The sequence below is a fragment of the Bufo bufo genome, chromosome 2 (genome assembly GCF_905171765.1).
Source record: "Bufo bufo chromosome 2, aBufBuf1.1, whole genome shotgun sequence".
NCBI lineage: Eukaryota > Metazoa > Chordata > Amphibia > Anura > Bufonidae > Bufo > Bufo bufo.
The window spans coordinates 101051887-101071095 of NC_053390.1; the positions used below are offsets into that span (position 1 = coordinate 101051887).

Here is a 19209-nt window from a genome sequence, read left to right on the forward strand (position 1 = left end):
GCCTGGTATTTGTCTCTTAGATGGCATCTAGTGTTAATTTTTCTGCAAATAGTACTAATGAAGTAGTATACACTCACCTAAAGAATTATTAGGAACACCTGTTCTATTTCTCATTAATGCAATTATCTAGTCAACCAATCACATGGCAGTTGCTTCAATGCATTTAGGGGTGTGGTCCTGGTCAAGACAATCTCCTGAACTCCAAACTGAATGTCAGAATGGGAAAGAAAGGTGATTTAAGCAATTTTGAGCGTGGCATGGTTGTTGGTGCCAGACGGGCCGGTCTGAGTATTTCACAATCTGCTCAGTTACTGGGATTTTAACGCACAACCATTTCTAGGGTTTACAAAGAATGGTGTGAAAAGGGAAAAACATCCAGTATGCGGCAGTCCTGTGGGCAAAAATGTCTTGTGGATGCTAGAGGTTAGAGGAGAATGGGCCGACTGATTCAAGCTGATAGGAGAGCAACGTTGACTGAAATAACCACTCGTTACAACCGAGGTATGCAGCAAAGCATTTGTGAAGCCACAACACGCACAACCTTGAGGCGGATGGGCTACAACAGCAGAAGACCCCACCGGGTACCACTCATCTACACTACAAATAGGAAAAAGAGGCTACAATTTGCACGAGCTCACCAAAATTGGACTGTTGAAGACTGGAAAAATGTTGCCTGGTCTGAGTCTCGATTTCTGTTGAGATATTCAAATGGTAGAGTCCGAATTTGGCGTAAACAGAATGAGAACATGTATCCATCCTCTGATGGCTACTTCTAGCAGGATAATGCACCATGTCACAAAGCTCGAATCATTTCAAATTGGTTTCTTGAACATGACAATGAGTTCACTGTACTAAAATGGCCCCCACAGTCACCAGATCTCAACCCAATAGAGCATCTTTGGGATGTGGTGGAATGGGAGCTTCGTGCCCTGGATGTGCATCCCTAAAATCTCCATCAACTGCAAGATGCTATCCTATCAATATGGGCCAACATTTCTAAAGAATGCTATCAGCACCTTGTTGAATCAATGCCACATAGAATTAAGGCAGTTCTGAAGGCAAAAGGGGGTTCAACACCGTATTAGTATGGTGTTCCTAATAATTCTTTAGGTGAGTGTATAGTTGGGGGAAACAAGTTCTGCAGGTGTTTTTGTGACATAAAGCCCGGAGTAGTTTTAACCATATAGATATTATGGTTTTCATGTTACTATTCATTCAAGACTACAAGAAGACTATAAAGGAGATGTTTATTAGTGATGAGCTACAGGGGTCATATTCGAATTCGCAATATTTTGCGAATATTTTGTAGAATATTCGTTGATTATTTGCAAATTTGAATATTCGTTATATACTAAATTTTTTTACTTGAAAAATCGTCAAGGTAATGATCGCGTAATATGCGAATATTACGCGATCAATACAGGCATGGGTCAAAAAGAAATATATAGCACTATAGAATATAGTGCTATATATTAGTTTTTTAGAATATTCATAATTTTTTTCCATCTGAAGTTATGATTCCTCCCTGCTTAAGTTGCTTGTCAACTTCGGTATCTAACAGGTAAATAGCGGTGTACTGATGAGAAGAACATATACAGTATATAAAGTATTACTACCTGCAGCGGTATCTCATCATGTCTGCAAACGTCTGTGTAGAAACAGATCTGTGTGTTTTGGGTTTTTTACACAAAATTTTAACAACATGACATGACCTAAAGACAGGTATCCATTTTACAATATTACCTACACATAGGCAGCCATGTAAATACACATAGTAATGTAATTACTGTAATAACCAAAATAAAAATCATGATTCTACCACTAATCCTATTTACTTATCATATGAATGTGTTCTGTGTGCTTACTCAGCACATGTATGTCATGAAACACAGTTGCTTTCTAAATGTATGAAAGGTAGCAAGCTGGGTAACAGTTAAAAAGTGGGGTAGTGAGAAGAGTGCACGGGAGGCTAGCCCTGATCTGTCACACCCCAACAAGTTTGCACGGTTGGCAGATGAGGGGAATGTCGGTTCAGGGACAGCACTGCTGCAGCCGGAAACTTCCTCTGCCAGTCAGGGGAATGTCAGCTCCAGTAAGCAGGGGACCAGGAGAGCAGTGCAGGGCAAACAGGTGCTGGTAGTGGGAGACTCTATTATTAGGGGTACAGAAAGGGCAATCTGTCACAAAGACCGTGATCACCGAACAGTGTGTTGTCTTCCTGGCGCTAGAGTTCTACACATCGCAAATCGGGTTGACAGATTACTGGGAGGGGCTGGAGAAGACCCAGCAGTCATGGTCCATATTGGAACCAATGACAAAGTTAGAGGAAGGTGGAGAGTCCTTAAAAATTATTTTAGGGATTTAGGTCAAAAGCTTAGGGCCAGGATCTTAAAGGTAGTGTTTTCCAAAATACTACCTGTACCACGGGCCACACAAGAAAGGCAGCGGGAGATTAGGGAGATTAACAAGTGGCTCAAGAAATGGTGTAGGAAGGAGGGGTTTGGGTTCCTGGAGAACTGGGCCGACTTCTCTGTCAGCTACAGGCTCTATCGTAGGGATGAGCTGCACCTCAATGGGGAAGGGGCAGCTGTGTTGGGTGGAAAGTTGGCTAGAAGGTTGGAGGAGTGTTTAAACTAGGGACTATGTTATAGGATGGGAAGAAAGTGCAGATAGAGACTGAGGCAAGGTAGTGGGACTGGGGTAGGAATGGAAGGAGGGACTAGAACAGTTCAGAAGGAAAGGTGTAGGGTAAAAAATATACATAAACCTCTTAATTGTATGTATACTAATGCCATAAGCCTGACTAATAAAACTGGGGAACTGGAATTAGTGATGTGTGAATAACTGAGACATGGTTGGATGATAGCTATGACTAGGCAGTTAATGTACAAGGTTACAGTCTGTTTAGAAAGGATCATCAAAACCAGAGAGGGGGAGGGGTCTGCCTTTATGTAAAGTCCTGTCTAAAGCCCACAGTCCGAGAAGATATAAGTGAGGGACATGAACATGGGGAGTCACTGTGGGTAGAAATACATGGAGGCAAAAATAATAATACATTACTAATAGGAGTTTATTATAAACCACCTAATATATCAGAGTCCACAGAAAATCTACTACTAAACGAGATAGACAAGGCGGCAAATCATAATGAGGTGGTTATTATGGGGGACTTCAACTACCCAGATATAGACTGGGAAACTGAAAGCTGTACATCTCATAAAGGAAACAGGTTCTTGGCAATAACCAAAGACAATTACCTTTCCCAAGTTAGGACTCGACTAGAAGGACGGCCATATTGGACTTAGTATTAACCAATAGACCTGACAGAACAACAGATGTGCAGATTGGGGGAAACCTAGGAAATAGTGACCATAAAGTAATAACCTTCCAATTATCCTTCAAATGAGCATTTCTGCAAGGAGGAACAAAAATACCAAACTTCAAAAAAGCAAAATTTAGCCAACTAAGAGAAGCCATAGGCCTAACTAACTGGGACAAAGTCCTCAAAAATAAAAATACAGCCACAAAATGGGATCTTTTTTAAAGCATCCTAAAATCTAATTGTGAGAAGTACATACCTATGGGAATAAAAGGTTAAGGAAGAAGAAGAAACCAATGTGGATAAATAGAACTGTAAAGAAGGCAATAAATGACAAAAAGAAAGCATTTAAATCACTAAAACAGGAGGGTAGCGAGGAAGCACTGAAAAACTAGGGAAAAAAATAGAATATGTAAAAAATAAATAAAAGCCGCCAAACTAGAGACCAAGAGATTAATTGCAAAAGAGAGCAAAACTAACCCTAAAATGTTCTTAAATTATATAAATGGTAAAAAGTATAAATCTGAAGGAGGGAGTTGCAGAGAGTGACGAGGAGAAAGCAAAGCTATTAAATATTTTTTCTCCACTGTATTCACTGAGGAAAATAAACTGTCAGATGAAATGCAGAATGTAAAAGTAAATTCCCCATTAAAAATGCCCTGTCTGACCCAGGAAGAAGTACAACAGTGACTTAAAAAGATTAAAATAGACAAATCACCAGGGCCAGGTGGCATATACTCCTGTATCCTAAGATAATTAAGTAATGTCATAGCCAGACCCTTATTTCTGATATTTACAGACTCTATACTGACAGGGAGTGTTCCACAGGATTGGCGCATAGCAAATGTGGTGCCAATATTCAAAAAGGGTGCAAAAACAGACACCGCAAACTATAGGCTGGTAAGTTTAACATCTGTTGTGGGTAAACTGTTTGAAGGTTTTCTAAGAGATGCTATCTTGGAGGATCTCAATGTAAGCAAGCAAATAACGCCATATCAGCATGGCTTCATGAGGGATCGGTTATGTCAAACTAATTTAATCAGTTTCTATGAGGAGGCAAGTTCTAGACTTGACAGCGGCGAATCAATGGATGTCGTATATCTGGACTTCTCCAAAGCATTTGACACTGTACCACATAAAAGGTTAGTATATACAATGAGAATGCTCAGACTGGCGGAAAACATCTGTATGTGGGTAAGTAACTGGCTCAATGATAGAAAACAGAGGGTGGTTATTAACAGTACACACTCAGATTGGGTCACTGTCACTAGTGGAGTACCTCAGGGGTCAGTATTGGGCCCTATTCTCTTCAATATATTTATTAATGATCTTGTAGAAGGCTTGCACAGTAAAATATCAATTTTGCAGATGACACTAAACTGTGTAAATGTATTAACATGGAAGAGGACAGTATACTGCTACACTGACAAATGTAAGGTTATGCACATGGGAAGGAATAATGCAAATCACCCGTACATACTAAATGGTAAAACACTCGGTAACACTGACATGGAAAAGGACCTAGGAATTTTTATAAATAGCAAACTAAGCAGTAAAAACCAGTGTCAGGAAGCTGCTGCCAAGGCCAATAAGATAATGGGTTGCATCAAAAGGGGCATAGATGCCTGTAAAGAGAACATAGTCCTACCACTTTACAAATCACTGGTCAGACCACACATGGAGAACTGTGTACAGTTCTGGGCTCCTGTGAACAAGGCAGACATAGCAGAGCTGAAGAGGGTTCAGAGGAGGGCAACTAAAGTAATAACTGGAATGGGGCAACTACAGTACCCTGAAAGATTATCAACATTAGGGTTATTCACTTTAGAAAAAAGACGACTGAGGGGATATCTAATTACTATGTATAAATATATCAGGGGGCAGTACAGAGATCTCTCCCATCATCTATTTATCCCCAGGACTGTGACTGTGACGAGGGGACATCTTCTGCTTCTGGAGGAAAGAAGGTTTGTACATAAACATAGAAAAGGATTCTTTACGGTAAGAGCAGTGAGACTATGGAACTCTGCCTGAGGAGGTGGTGATGATGAGTACAATAAAAGAATTCAAGAGGGGCCTGGATGTATTTCTGGAGCGTAATAATATTACAGGCTATGGCTACTAGAGAGGGGTCGTTGATCCAGGGAGTTATTCTGATTGCCTTATTGGAGTCGGAAAGGAATTTTTTTCCCCTTAAGTGGGGAAAATTGGCAAGTACCTCACTGTTTTTTTTTTGCCTTCCCCTGGATGAACTTGCAGGATAACAGGCCGAACTGGATGAACAAATGTCTTTTTTCGGCCTTATACACTATGTTACTATGTATGTATGAAGATTTTTTAAATACATGTACAGTATGTTAGAATATTGTATGATTTCTTATAGCAGTGCCCTGGAGCAAGGTTACTTTGAACTCTGGGCATTTGCCCTTATTGCTACTATGCAAAGTCACCAACTTCCTTCTTTATTGCACTTCGAATGGTTAACTTGCACTTATTTTGTTTGAACTGCATTTATATGTTTCTTCCTGTTCATTTACACTGCTATTATACTATAGCTGCACTGCACCATGAAAAGGGTTAATACACAGCCAGCTAATACTGACTTTATGAATTCCTACCTATGCAAAGTTTTGGAGGGAAAAATACACACACTGAACTTCTGACAATCTGGTTTAGCTTGCGCCTGGAAAAACTACTTTGTTATACTCATAGACTTGCATTAAAGCTCTATACAATTCTATCACAGACAGAAATTGTAACAAAGTATACGTTTTGGCTGTGTGTCTCGACTCCAACCCTCTCATTAGAACTTTCTAGTTCAGCTACACACTGTATATAAGGAGAGCAGTCAGGGCCCTTAGTTGTCTGCAGAGACCAGTGCTTAGTAAGAGTATTCCAATCAAACTTGACGGCAGTATATCCATTACAAGATCTTTATTCATAATGCATCCATTGAAAAATGTACAAAAAAGCCAAAGAAAGTACAACGTTTTGACTACATAGTTGTCTTTTGCAAGCATAATGTGGAGTGAACATTGAAAGTTTATAAAGAGTATATAGCACCTCCCCCAATATTCCTATACCAATAAAATGTGCTAATTCGTCACTATAACACCCACTTATAAAAAAAATCACCAATACAACACATTCACTAGGTGATTGTCATCCCTCCTGACCAACCTCAAGCGGTGTATAAAGTGTTACATGACCCGTATATGGATGTACAAATGTATACCCTTTGATCATATTCCCACAGTTACAACTCAAATAGGGAAAATTACCCATTTTACGTGATGCAAGATATCGTTGTTTATAAATCTGTATAACCCCTATATCTGTTTTAACAAGTTTATCATGTAAATTTGTGTTTTTTCTGTATGCCATAAGTGGGGGTACTTCAAACTCCCCTATAGATGGTAAACCTCTTTGTAAAATATGCCATTCCTTTTTTTAATATCTCTGATATTTTGCCACTATGTTTCCCATAAGTGGACACAAACAGAATCCTCCGTACATCATTCTTTTTTGTTTAGCTCATCTGTAGAGTAACCTCCCTATCCATCACCTTCACCTTGACCCTTGTAATAATTTTCAGGGATAACCTTTGTTAATAAACTTCTCGCATATTTCCTCAACCTGATTACCAAATATATGGTTGTCTGATACTACTCTCCTGACCCTGAGTAATTGACTCCATTGAAGTAATTCGATCATATGTCGAGGATGACCAATGTCATAGCTCAGATTGTTCTTATCTGTAGGTTTCTGATATAAATCTGTTTTAATTTATCTTCCTTCTATATAAACTCTGATATCCAAAAAATCCTTATCCGATGCTGTCTTAGTGAACTGTAAACCAGGAATTCCAGCATTTATATGTTGATGAAAAAATTCTAACTCATCACCTGTGCCACTTCAACTCAAAAAAATATCATCGATGTAGCGCCACCAGCACAGGATCCTCTCCATGAATGTTGATTGGTACACAAGTCTGTCCTCCACCTCGGCCATATAGATATTAGCATAAGTTGGGGCCACATTGCACCCCATCGCCGTCCCATACCTCTGCTCGTAGAAGGTGTCCCCAAAAAGGAAATAATTCCTCCTGAGAACAACCTCCCAGAGTTGGAGGACAAACTGTGCACCATCCGGAGAGAACCCTGCGCTGGCAAGTGCCACACCAACTGCCCTCAATCCTTCATCATACTCAACAGAGGTATATAATGAGACTACATCAAAAGAAACCAAATAAAAGGACTCCGGTAATTCAATCTCTCATAATCTTAGGAGAAAGTGACTTGTATCCCTGATATATGAGGGAGCTTCCATGCATACTTGCGGAGCAATCGATCAAGAAATATAGCCATGGTGCTGAAGATGGAACCTCTACCCGTGACTATGGGTCTACCTGGGGGATCCTCCAACCTCTTATGAATCTTAGGGAGTATATACAATAAGGGAGTCCTCAAAAATCCAGCCAAATCACTATCTATAATCATTTCATCTATAGCTTTCTTTACCATGTCCCTTATAATATCCATAATCTCAGATTTCGGGTCCATCCTCAGCACTTCATAGACCTCTCCATCCTCTAATTGTCTGTGTATCTCTGTAATATATCTCTCTATATCCATTACAACCACTGCTCCCCCCTTATCATCGGGTTTCACTGTTATTCCCTTATTCTGTTCAAGAGTTTTGAAGACACTTCTTTCCTGTTTAGACATATTGTCTGTATAATAATCCACTCTTGTTCTCTTAATGTTTTAATTTGTTTAGTTACAATCTTGATATAAGACTCTATAACATGATTATTCTGTGGAGGAGAGAAATTATTCTTTCAAAATCTTTCAAGCATAACATATTCACATTTTTATTTACTTTAGTAGATCCAACCCCTTCTTTAGCAAAATACCCCTTCAACCGTAATCTTCTAAAGATTCGCTGTAAATCATGTTCTATATCAAACCAATCACTTGATGTAGATGGGCAAAATACCAGTCCTCGGCTTAAATACCCTCACTTCACCACCAGTCAATTCAGTGTAGGAAATGTTAACAACCAGATATCTGGCCACATGATTGGGAGTAAGTCATGTGATGTTGATACATCACTCACTAAGAAAGAATGTGATATAGGAGGTAAGAACTGAATGGGCATGCGCAGTCGCTTGGAAGGTGATGCCAGACCCATGTGCATGATGTGATGAATCCATTTGCCGCCATCCTCCATGAGGTAACACTTTATACACCACTTGAGGTTGGTCAGTAGTGATGACAATCACCTAGTGAATGTGTTGTATTGGTGATTTTTAATAGAGTGGGTGTTGTAGTGATGAATTGGCACATTTTATTGGTATAGGAATATTGGGGGAGGTGCTATATACACTTTATAAACTTTCAATGTTCACCCCACATTATGCTTCAAAAAGACTACTATGTAGTCGAAACGTTGTACTTTCTTTGGCTTTTTTGTATATTTTTCTATGGACCCATTATGAATAAAGATCTTCTATTGGATATGCTGCCATCAACTTTGATTGGAATACTGATCTAATGACCACCGTGGATTTGGGGTCACGGATGGGCTGATGCATTCCTGAGGAAGTCTACATGGTACGTTGGTGCTGCTCTCAACTAGTGTTTTTTCAGTGCTTAGTAAGAGAAATTCTGCCAGACTGCATGAGTCAGCAGAAGAAGACGCTGAGATGGGCATGCTGAGGCATAGACCCCGGGTTGCCAGCCCGTTCACCAGGGCCCTGGATGGATGACTGAGCCACAGACCTTGGACCACCAGACTTTGGTCAGTGTACCAGCTTTCTGGGAAATATATGGACAGCTAGCTCAAGCCTTTCCTCAGCTTGAAGCCTTCTTCTGCCAGGAAGGAGGCTGAAGAAGCCAGCTGAGTGCCTCATCTGTATTGTTTTGCACTTGAGTTTCTCCAGTAAAGAAGAAGACGGGTTAATTACAGACCCTGACTGTCTGGACTTATTTCCCATTGGGGTGGACCACTCTTTACCACCCTTTCTAGAGAGTCCCAACAGGTGTTGACACCTTGATGATGTCCGGGTAACTCAGTGTAGTGTTGGGACCACCCCTATCCCAGCCATTGCACTATTATATAAATAAATAACTTGAATACCCCTTTAAAGGGCAGAGGCTCATTAGCGTACATTGAAACATAATATTTCTCAGCAATGTGGGCACATATGAACATGGGACCAACACAGATGCCTTCAACTACCGAGCGTACATGCAACAGGTCAGCCAGTTCCATAGGTACAAATCTTTTGACAGATGCCCTTTAAGTACTGTTTACAAAATCTGGTGCTAATGATAGGAACAAAACAGCACTCCCAGATACCTGCTTCACTTATAGGTTCCATTTAGACTTTGACGTTTTGGTACCTTTATTAATGTATGTTATTTAGCCTAAAGAAAACGTGAAGCCTAAGGCGAGTCCAGGTCATAAAACTTTTCCGGTGCCAACCAGACTTTAGTTAGGCCCCTGGATCCATTCCTAGCTTTAACCAAAACATTGCATGCAACATCTACATTGAAATCTGATTTCTTTATTGGCACATAATAGATTCACTACAGATTTTCAGTACAGTTGCAGCAGCAAAGTGCAATACACTGCAAGTAAATGGCGTTTTGCATACCGTCAATGCTTGAATTTAAAGACGTGGTCTATTCTGCCACAGATTTGTTCCGCATTTTCACTACAGATTTCACTCTTGGCATGTGGACTGTCTTGTTAAACTCGTTGCAGATTTACTGGCCTGCTCTGCAGTGGAAATTTCCATTCTTTAAACTGTAGTAATGGAGAATACAATGAGAATCATATTCTTGGTTATTGGAGGAACATTGCTTTATCTTTAATTACTTTATTGAAAAAAAAAAACTGGGAAGAGTGCAAGGCCAAAAATACTTGGGCCTCTTAAAGAGCAATTATGACACATACCAAGATAATTATATTACTAAGGAACGTGATAGGGGTGGCAGAATAGACCACGTCTCTGGGATAGGGGTGGCAGAATAGACCACGTCTTTAAATTCAAGCATTGACGGTATGCAAAACGCCATTTACTTGCAGTGTATTGCACTTTGCTGCTGCAACTGTACTGAAAATCTGTAGTGAATCTATTATGTGCCAATAAAGAAATCAGATTTCAATGTAGATGTTGCATGCAATGTTTTGGTTAAAGCTAGGAATGGATCCAGGGGCCTAACTAAAGTCTGGTTGGCACCGGAAAAGTTTTATGACCTGGACTCGCCTTAGGCTTCACGTTTTCTTTAGGCTAAATAAAATACATTAATAAAGGTACCAAAACGTCAAAGTCTAAATGGAACCTATAAGTGAAGCAGGTATCTGGGAGTGCTGTTTTGTTCCTATCATTAGCACCAGATTTTGTAAACAGTACTTAAAGGGCATCTGTCAAAAGATTTGTACCTATGGAACTGGCTGACCTGTTGCATGTACGCTCGGTAGTTGAAGGCATCTGTGTTGGTCCCATGTTCATATGTGCCCACATTGCTGAGAAATATTATGTTTCAATGTACGCTAATGAGCCTCTGCCCTTTAAAGGGGTATTCAAGTTATTTATTTATATAATAGTGCAATGGCTGGGATAGGGGTGGTCCCAACACTACACTGAGTTACCCGGACATCATCAAGGTGTCAACACCTGTTGGGACTCTCTAGAAAGGGTGGTAAAGAGTGGTCCACCCCAATGGGAAATAAGTCCAGACAGTCAGGGTCTGTAATTAATGTAGGAATGTAGGAAATAAATAGATTGGTGCATTAAATAGAGTGGCTCATCTGAGCACTCGCTCTGTACAGCATTCAAACAAAGTATTATGCGAATCGACTTCGGATGTTTCATCCGAAGTCGATTCGCTCATCCCGAGTTACCACGATTGCAATTGTCGGCCCCTAGGTTGAACAAACCCTTTAATTCTCTATGTCTAGTGTTAGCCTGGGACCACACGATAATCTTGGCTGTGACACCTGTCGTATGACCATGGATCACTGTGCAGCATTGCAGCCATTAAACTGAATGAGTTGAATTATGACTTGCAAGTTTTCACGACTTTGACCCAAGAATTGTAAAAATGAATTCAAAACTGCAGTTTTTTTTTCTTTTGGGGTTGCTGTCACACTGTGACCCCATTCAGTTCAATGGCTACAGTCCTACACAGAGATGCTTGGTTGGATGTTGTTGCCAAGATTGCCAGGTAGCGCCAACCTTAAAGACCATTTTACATAAAAAGTTGAGCAATTTGCTGTTGGAAACAGTCAGCAGCTTATCAACACACAAATCGCAAAAATCTTATCTAATGTAATAGTTTGTGTTGCACGGAATTTGGGGAGAGGGTCTTAGTACAGCCCCAGTGTAAAGACTACACAATCTATAGTAGGATGTAAGTGACCAGAGGGAGGTGTATAGATATTGTAGATGGAGAAGTGAACCACCTACCCAGTAATTGCTAATACAAATGTATTTCTCTGGTTATGATAGGGCAAATCACTTCACTTTGCAGCTCCTCTTTCACAACCACAGTATCCTTTCTATCCCTCCTCATCAGTACAGGAGTACAATGTGGTAATCATACATTCAGCTTTCTCTAACAAAAAAGACAATGTTGGAGAACGGGGATGGATATATCGCTACATGTAAGGTATGATTAACCCCTTTCCACACTAGACCACCAGGGATGTTGACATAAAAGCCTTACTGCCCTAGCCCACCATGGATGATGAAACAAGCCGCTTAGTGCCAGAGACCACCAGAGATGATGGAAATAACCCTTTACTGCTCTAGACCACCAGATATGCTGAAATAAACCCTTCCTGGCCCTAGACCACCAGGGATATTTACATTAGCTCATTCATAATAAGTTGTTGCATGAAGCTACATCCTCAATATTTCACCCCTTTTATCAGTATGGTATTTGCTGATTGGAAAGAACTTATGAAAGACTTTGAGTCAGCAAAGAATCCTTGGTAAGTTAGGCTTTTTCACAATAATTATGAATGCTGCTATGGACGAAAATGAGCTAGTACGTGACACAACTTCGTAAACCTTTTCAAATTTAATGGAATGTGTACAGTATCCAGGTGACCATGCAACTGCATTCCAAAAGGGGGGCAGCTGCACCATATTCTTCAATGTAACCTGTAACCTGGTAGACTATTTGGTGAAAGATTATATATGGCAATATCACTCCAACTGCATGGAGCAGTGGGGCATTTACAATCAGCCTGACGTCAGGACCAAAGCATTACAGTTGTATATGATGAATACAAGGTCATGAGTAGGGTTATTGGCTACGCTCGGGTCCACTACCCCATCATTTAGCTAACTAACCTTCCCCATTTCCTCTCCCAATAACCACACACAGCCACTGTTTGGATTAAATCGGCCACAGCAGCCGTCTTTTATTAAATAATATAAATAACATGAATAAACATAACACTTGATATAACAATGACATATATATATAAATATATACATGTCTAACTGACGAGGGAGGTCCTAGAAGCCGCCTAACTGCACCTTAAACGACCACAAACCACCACGGCAATTCCATCTTGCCCCCAGCCGCGTACCACAAGCTCGGGGACACCAACTGACGGACGCCATACCAAGCCAACCAGGTGCCCCAACTCTGAGAGTCCAGCCCCACCATTGAGGCCCTCTCATTCACCGTTACCATCCAGTAGCCCCAGCTTCTATGACCTCCCCCCGCCACGACTGCTGCGACAAACGCAACACTTAAAGACACACTCCGTCCACCACCCCTTGTCCACTTTTTTTTTTTTTTTTTTTACATTTATTTATTTATAAAATACACTTTTTATTTTTATTTTTTTTTATATATATGCATCCCCTCTATAATATACCGTTGCCGCCCTGAAACATCCAAGTCCACACTACGGGAGGGAGGGAGGGAGATGCTGGCTCTCTGCTCCTAAAATGGCGGGCGCTGACCTGCCTCACCACTACTTCAGCCTGCCGCTCCCCGCCCCTTCCTAGCTCCTCCCCCCTTTCCCTGCACTCATCCACTTAACCCTTACCTTGCTCTGACCCTTTCTCACAAAACCCCTCATGCCGGCCTCCCCTGAAGCGTGCCGCTTCGTCCGGCCTCACTTGAGTAGGGTTATTGGCTACGCTCGGGTCCACTACCCCATCATTTAGCTAACTAACCTTCCCCATTTCCTCTCCCAATAACCACACACAGCCACTGTTTGGATTAAATCGGCCACAGCAGCCGTCTTTTATTAAATAATATAAATAACATGAATAAACATAACACTTGATATAACAATGACATATATATGTAAATATATACATGTCTAACTGACGAGGGAGGTCCTAGAAGCCGCCTAACTGCACCTTAAACGACCACAAACCACCACGGCAATTCCATCTTGCCCCCAGCCGCGTACCACAAGCTCGGGGACACCAACTGACGGACGCCATACCAAGCCAACCAGGTGCCCCAACTCTGAGAGTCCAGCCCCACCATTGAGGCCCTCTCATTCACCGTTACCATCCAGTAGCCCCAGCTTCTATGACCTCCCCCCGCCAACAACGCGCAGCTTGACAGCCCTTAAGCTTGCGCGTTCCGCCACACCCGGAGGGCTGTTTCAATACCTCCCTGCAAGTCCAGTGACCACAAATCAATGCCCACCGCATTGAGGTGGACTCCATCCTGTCTCCAAAAGCCTCCTGTTCCTGCTTCCAACTCGGGGTGCCTCACCACCACCGCCCCATGTTTGGCACAGAACCGCCCAATCACCCTGTTCAGCTTAATCCTAGCCTTATTCAGCCTTTCCACCGATCTCGCCTCCCTCCAGACCTTCCTGGGGACAATGTCCGACCACACAGTGACAACTGACGGGAAGAGGGACCACAAACGCAAAAAATCTAAACGGATATCCCTGATCAACTCTCTGCAAGGTCAGACCCCTAGGTCATTTCCCCCAACATGCAACACCAAGACATCTGGGACTCTATCTAACCTGGCTTGCCGATGAACCTCCTGCAAAACACTACCCCACACCATACCTCTGCGTCCGATCCATCTTACTATGGCTGTCCCCCGGTCAAACCCCAGCTGCCGCCCATTCTGCCGAACATCCGCTCGTAATGCCCCCCAGAACACGAACGAATGGCCCAGGATCCAAACTAACAACGGGGCATCACCTGAAAAAAGAACGAGACAAACATGGTTAGACACAGCCTTAAACTGCCCCTAAACGCACATACAGCCGAAAACGCTCCGACTCCCACCTCCCAATACGCTTAATCACTTCATCTCGCACCCCCAAGCGAGCAGCCTCCGTGGCAGCACCTATCCTGAAGGAATGACCCGTAAACTTGCCAGAGTCCATTCCTAGATTACGCAAACATTTCTTGAATACCGCTATAAATTGAAATCGCGATAAAAAGGAGCCATCCTTGTGTCTGAGAATCGGGCCTGCCGCGACCCCTGCCCTTCCTTGAAAATCCCGCAAACACCGTACTGGACACAATAGACATCCCGGCACTTCAAACAATGAGACTAAATGACCCCTCCCCTCCTGATCCGTCTTTGAAAATCTCAGATAAATCACCACCCTGTCGTCATATAACGTTACATCCTCACTCCTCAGACCCCCTTCCCGCTGCACACTTGCACACACTAACTCCCCTAAACGAAAGGCCCTGAAAAAAGCCAGAGCAAAGGCTAGTCTAAATAAGCTCACCTCCCAAGCCGAGCGACACACTCCAGCTACCTGCTCCCCTAACTGTAACAATAACGAAAAGGACACCGGTAGGCGGGAATCTTTGACACGCTGAAACCTTCTATAACCCTTCAAAATTTGTCGGACCAAAAAGGACTTAGTAATGTCCGGGGAATTCCGCAACTTGAATCCGAAAGCCAAGCCCGCCATGCAACCATTGATCTTGGCAACCGACCAACCTTGATCCTTCACGTGGCCAATGAACAGTAACAACGGAATTTCCCCGTCCGGTACCTCGACCCCTAGGTCATTACACCACTGCTGCCACCTACTCCAAGCCCTATCGTACATCCTCCACGTGCCTTCACTCAATGATGCCTGCAACAGACAAGCTACGGTACCTCCAGGATCTCCCACAACGACTCTGGACACACCAATCCGACCTGACTCGCCTCCGGGGCCAGCTGGCGAAACCGCTCCCACTGAAAACGAGAAAGTGCGTCAGCTATACAGTTAGAGGAACCAGGCACATGCACCGCAAACACCCAAGCATTAAGGGACAAGCACCGGAGAACCAACTGCTGCAACAGGCAAATAACTGGGGGGGAAGAAGCCGTTACACTGTTGATGGCTTGCACAACTCCCAAGTTGTCACAATGGAAACGAACCTTCTTGTGCCGAAACTTCTCCCCCCAGAGCGTGACTGCCAACACAATGGGGAAGAGTTCCAACAATGCCACGTTTTTTACCCACCCTTTTAGTACCCAGGACTCAGGCCACCGACCCGCACACCACTGCCCTTCACAGTACGCCCCAAAACCCACTCCACCCGCAGCATCCGTAAACAATTCGAAATCAAACGCATCAACCACCCCCCCCCCATAACTAATGCTCTGCCATTAAACTGTTGTAAAAAGGAATCCCAAACTTTCAAATCCCCTTTTAACTCACTGCCTAGTCTAATAAAATGGTGGGGAGACACCACCCCTCCTGTCGCCGAAGCCAATCTCCTACTAAAAATGCGGCCCATTGGTAGGATTCTGCATGCAAAATTTAATTTGCCCAACAAAGACTGCAGGTCCCGCAGGCGAATCTTTTTTGCTCTCAATGCCGCCGCCACCTCTGTTCTTAAATCTGCCACTTTGTCTACTGGTAGCCTACACTCCATCCGCTGTGTATCGATGACAATACCCAAAAAGCTTAGCTCAGTAGCCGGCCCCACCGTTTTTTCCACCGCTAACGGGACTCCAAAACACTCAAAAACAGACTGCAATGTGGATAACAACAACGAACAAACCCTAGATCCCCCCGGCCCCAAACACAGGAAATCATCCAAATAATGAATGACAGAGTGACAACCTGATTCCTGAACCACCACCCACTCCAGAAAAGAACTGAAATGCTCAAAATATGCACACGATATTGAACAGCCCATTGGCAAACACCTATCCACAAAATAAGCGCCATTCCAAAAACAACCCAGTAAATACAAACTATCCGGGTGAACTGGCAACAACCGAAATGCCGCTTCAATGTCACATTTTGCCAACAGGGTACCCGGACCCAGCTTCCTTACCCATTCCACAGCCGCATCAAAGGAAGCATAAACCACGGAACAAAGTTCCGGGTCAATGCCCTCATTGACCGACGCACCCTTAGGGAATGATAAATGGTGGATGAGCCTAAATTTATTAGGCTCCTTCTTAGGGATCAAACCCAAAGGGGAAACTCGCAAGTTACTGATGGGTGATGTAACAAACGGACCATCCATCCTCCCTAGGGAAACCTCTTTAGCTAACTTTCCTGTCACTATGTCCGGGAACTGCAATGCCGAGCGCAAATTCTTCCGCTTCTCTATGACTGGTAACGGGTGTGAAGGTATATGAAAACCGAACTTAAACCCTGAATACAAAAATTCAGCTAACTCCTGGTTCGGATATCTATTTAGATGCCCCACCATCCTTTCCACTCGCACTGGGGTCTGCCCCTTTTGCAAAACTTCCCCCCCCCCTTTGTCTACCCCCTCTAAAACATCTGCTAGCCCCATGGCCCCCGCCACACACGGAACATTCATGCCTAAATTAGCATTTTTGGCCGAATTTGCAATTTCCCTCATTGAAAAGGAAGCAGTATCCTCTTCCAACTGGGGGCGTCCCTGTACCTTGCTGTACCCCAACCCCTGCCTCACTCCGAAAGGACTGACCACTCCTGCCTGGCGCTGTCACCCTCATCCATAACGCAATGTCCTTATGGTCCCATCTCATATTAGGACGGACCGCTTTCCTCTGACGAAACTGTTCGTCATACCGTAACCACCCGGAACCCCCATACACTCTATAAGCTTCCCCAATAGCATCCAGATAGCAAAATAAAGGGGAACAGCATTCCGGACTCTTCTCCCCAATCACACTTGCCAAAATAGCAAAGGCCTGCAGCCAATTACTAAATGACCTAGGGATGAGGCGATAGCGACGCTTATCATCATCCTCCTTCCTTACTCCGTCCTTCTTTACCACATCAAGGTTGAACCGTTCCAACGGAAGCAGCGAAAAAATTTCTATATACTCTCCCTTCCAAATTTTTTCACGCACCTCCGTTTTCAAATGCGCTCCCAGGGGACCCTCAAAGCAGACATACACCTCCCCTTTTGCGGCGTCATCTAATCTGGGCCTATCCTCCTCACCTCCCGCCTGCGTCTGCACTGACACTGATTCGGCTACACCTGTGCTATTGGCCACTGCTACATTACTATTGTTAGCGGTCGCCGGTACATTGCTATTTTCTGCCCCCAACCCCCACGCTGCTAAGGGGGTAGCCCCCATTGCCCCCCTATCCTGACTAACCCCAGCTAAACCACACAGCAAGCGCCCCAAACCACCGATAATAGCACTATTGCTCCCACCCGCCCCAGGCGCCACATTAAATAGAGATAACAGTGTTCCCATTGATGTCTCACCTAGCTGCCCGGGTGCTGTGAACCCGGCAGCCGCAGGTCCTGATTCCTGACGGACGACTCCTGGATCCACGACATTCCTTTGATGGGTACTTGCGCTGTTCGCCGGCAGCACCCCAGCCGGATCACTGCTGGGTGCGTTAGGAATGGCTCTGGGACGCCCTCTGTCTTCAACGGTGTCAGGACCAGTAGCAAACTGTCCGCCCTCAGGAAATGGCCTGCGCAACTCCCTGTCCTCCATATAAGCATCTGCACGCCTGTCTTCATGCCCAAGAGGCCTGCTCTGGGGCGGGGAGCCATCCAGAACAGCCTCGTCCTCCTCCTCTGTAAGAAGCGCATCATGGCAAGGCCTGCGCCCGTCCCTGGCACCTACAGGCGCAGCCTCGTGTGCCACTGAAAGGGGCTCATCCTGTAAGGGCCTGCGCCGGGCCGCCCTGGCCGACCGCGCAGCCCCGCTGCTGCCTCTGCTGCCACTACCTCTCCCACGCTGAGCAGGCCTCCGACTCCTGGGGACAGGAGGGGATCCTGCAGAACCAGGTCCTGACTCCCCTGTTGCTGCCGCGATGGGCTGAGGGGGAGGCCCCACAGCCTCTGGAGGGTCCCGCCGGACATATGGATTCCTCCCGCGCCGGGAGGTCGCAGTAGCCTTAGAATGCTCCCGGCGTGGAGGGTCCCTTGTGGGGCTCCTGACACGGCGCCGGACCCGGGGGGGTAAATCAGGGCTCAGGCGCGCCGGCGGCCGTACCCGCCGCGGCCGTGTAGCTGCTGGAGTAGGGCTAGACGTACCCACCTCCGCCCCCCCTAGCAATGCGGTCACCTGCTGCTCCAGCCAGTCGCTGCCCCTGGTGTCCGCCGCTTCCCTCAAGCGCCGCAGCATCGCCTCCACTGCATCTGCCATTGCAGTATCCGATGCTGCAGTTCAGATGCTGGCTCTCTGCTCCTAAAATGGCGGGCGCTGACCTGCCTCACCACTACTTCAGCCTGCCGCTCCCCGCCCCTTCCTAGCTCCTCCCCCCTTTCCCTGCACTCATCCACTTAACCCTTACCTTGCTCTGACCCTTGCTCACAAAACCCCTCATGCCGGCCTCCCCTGAAGCGTGCCGCTTCGTCCGGCCTCACTTTACTTAGGCAAGTACTTTGCATACCTGCTTTTGTTGTATGCTATAAAATCCCCAGTCCTTTGAGTTTCTGCTTCTGTTTTTTT

The 19209-nt window shown here is 44.5% G+C and overlaps 1 protein-coding gene across 1 annotated transcript; it reads right to left on the reverse strand.

The window, feature by feature from the left end:
- Positions 1-13919: 13919 nt before the first annotated feature.
- Positions 13920-18624, reverse strand: LOC120992398. The gene is made up of 2 exons (XM_040421364.1): positions 18009-18624; positions 13920-15534 (listed from the first exon to the last, which is right to left on the reverse strand). Exons 1-2 carry the CDS (start codon positions 18244-18246, stop codon positions 14570-14572), a joined length of 1203 nt encoding a protein of 400 aa, XP_040277298.1. The 5' UTR covers positions 18247-18624; the 3' UTR covers positions 13920-14569.
- Positions 18625-19209: the final 585 nt, after the last annotated feature.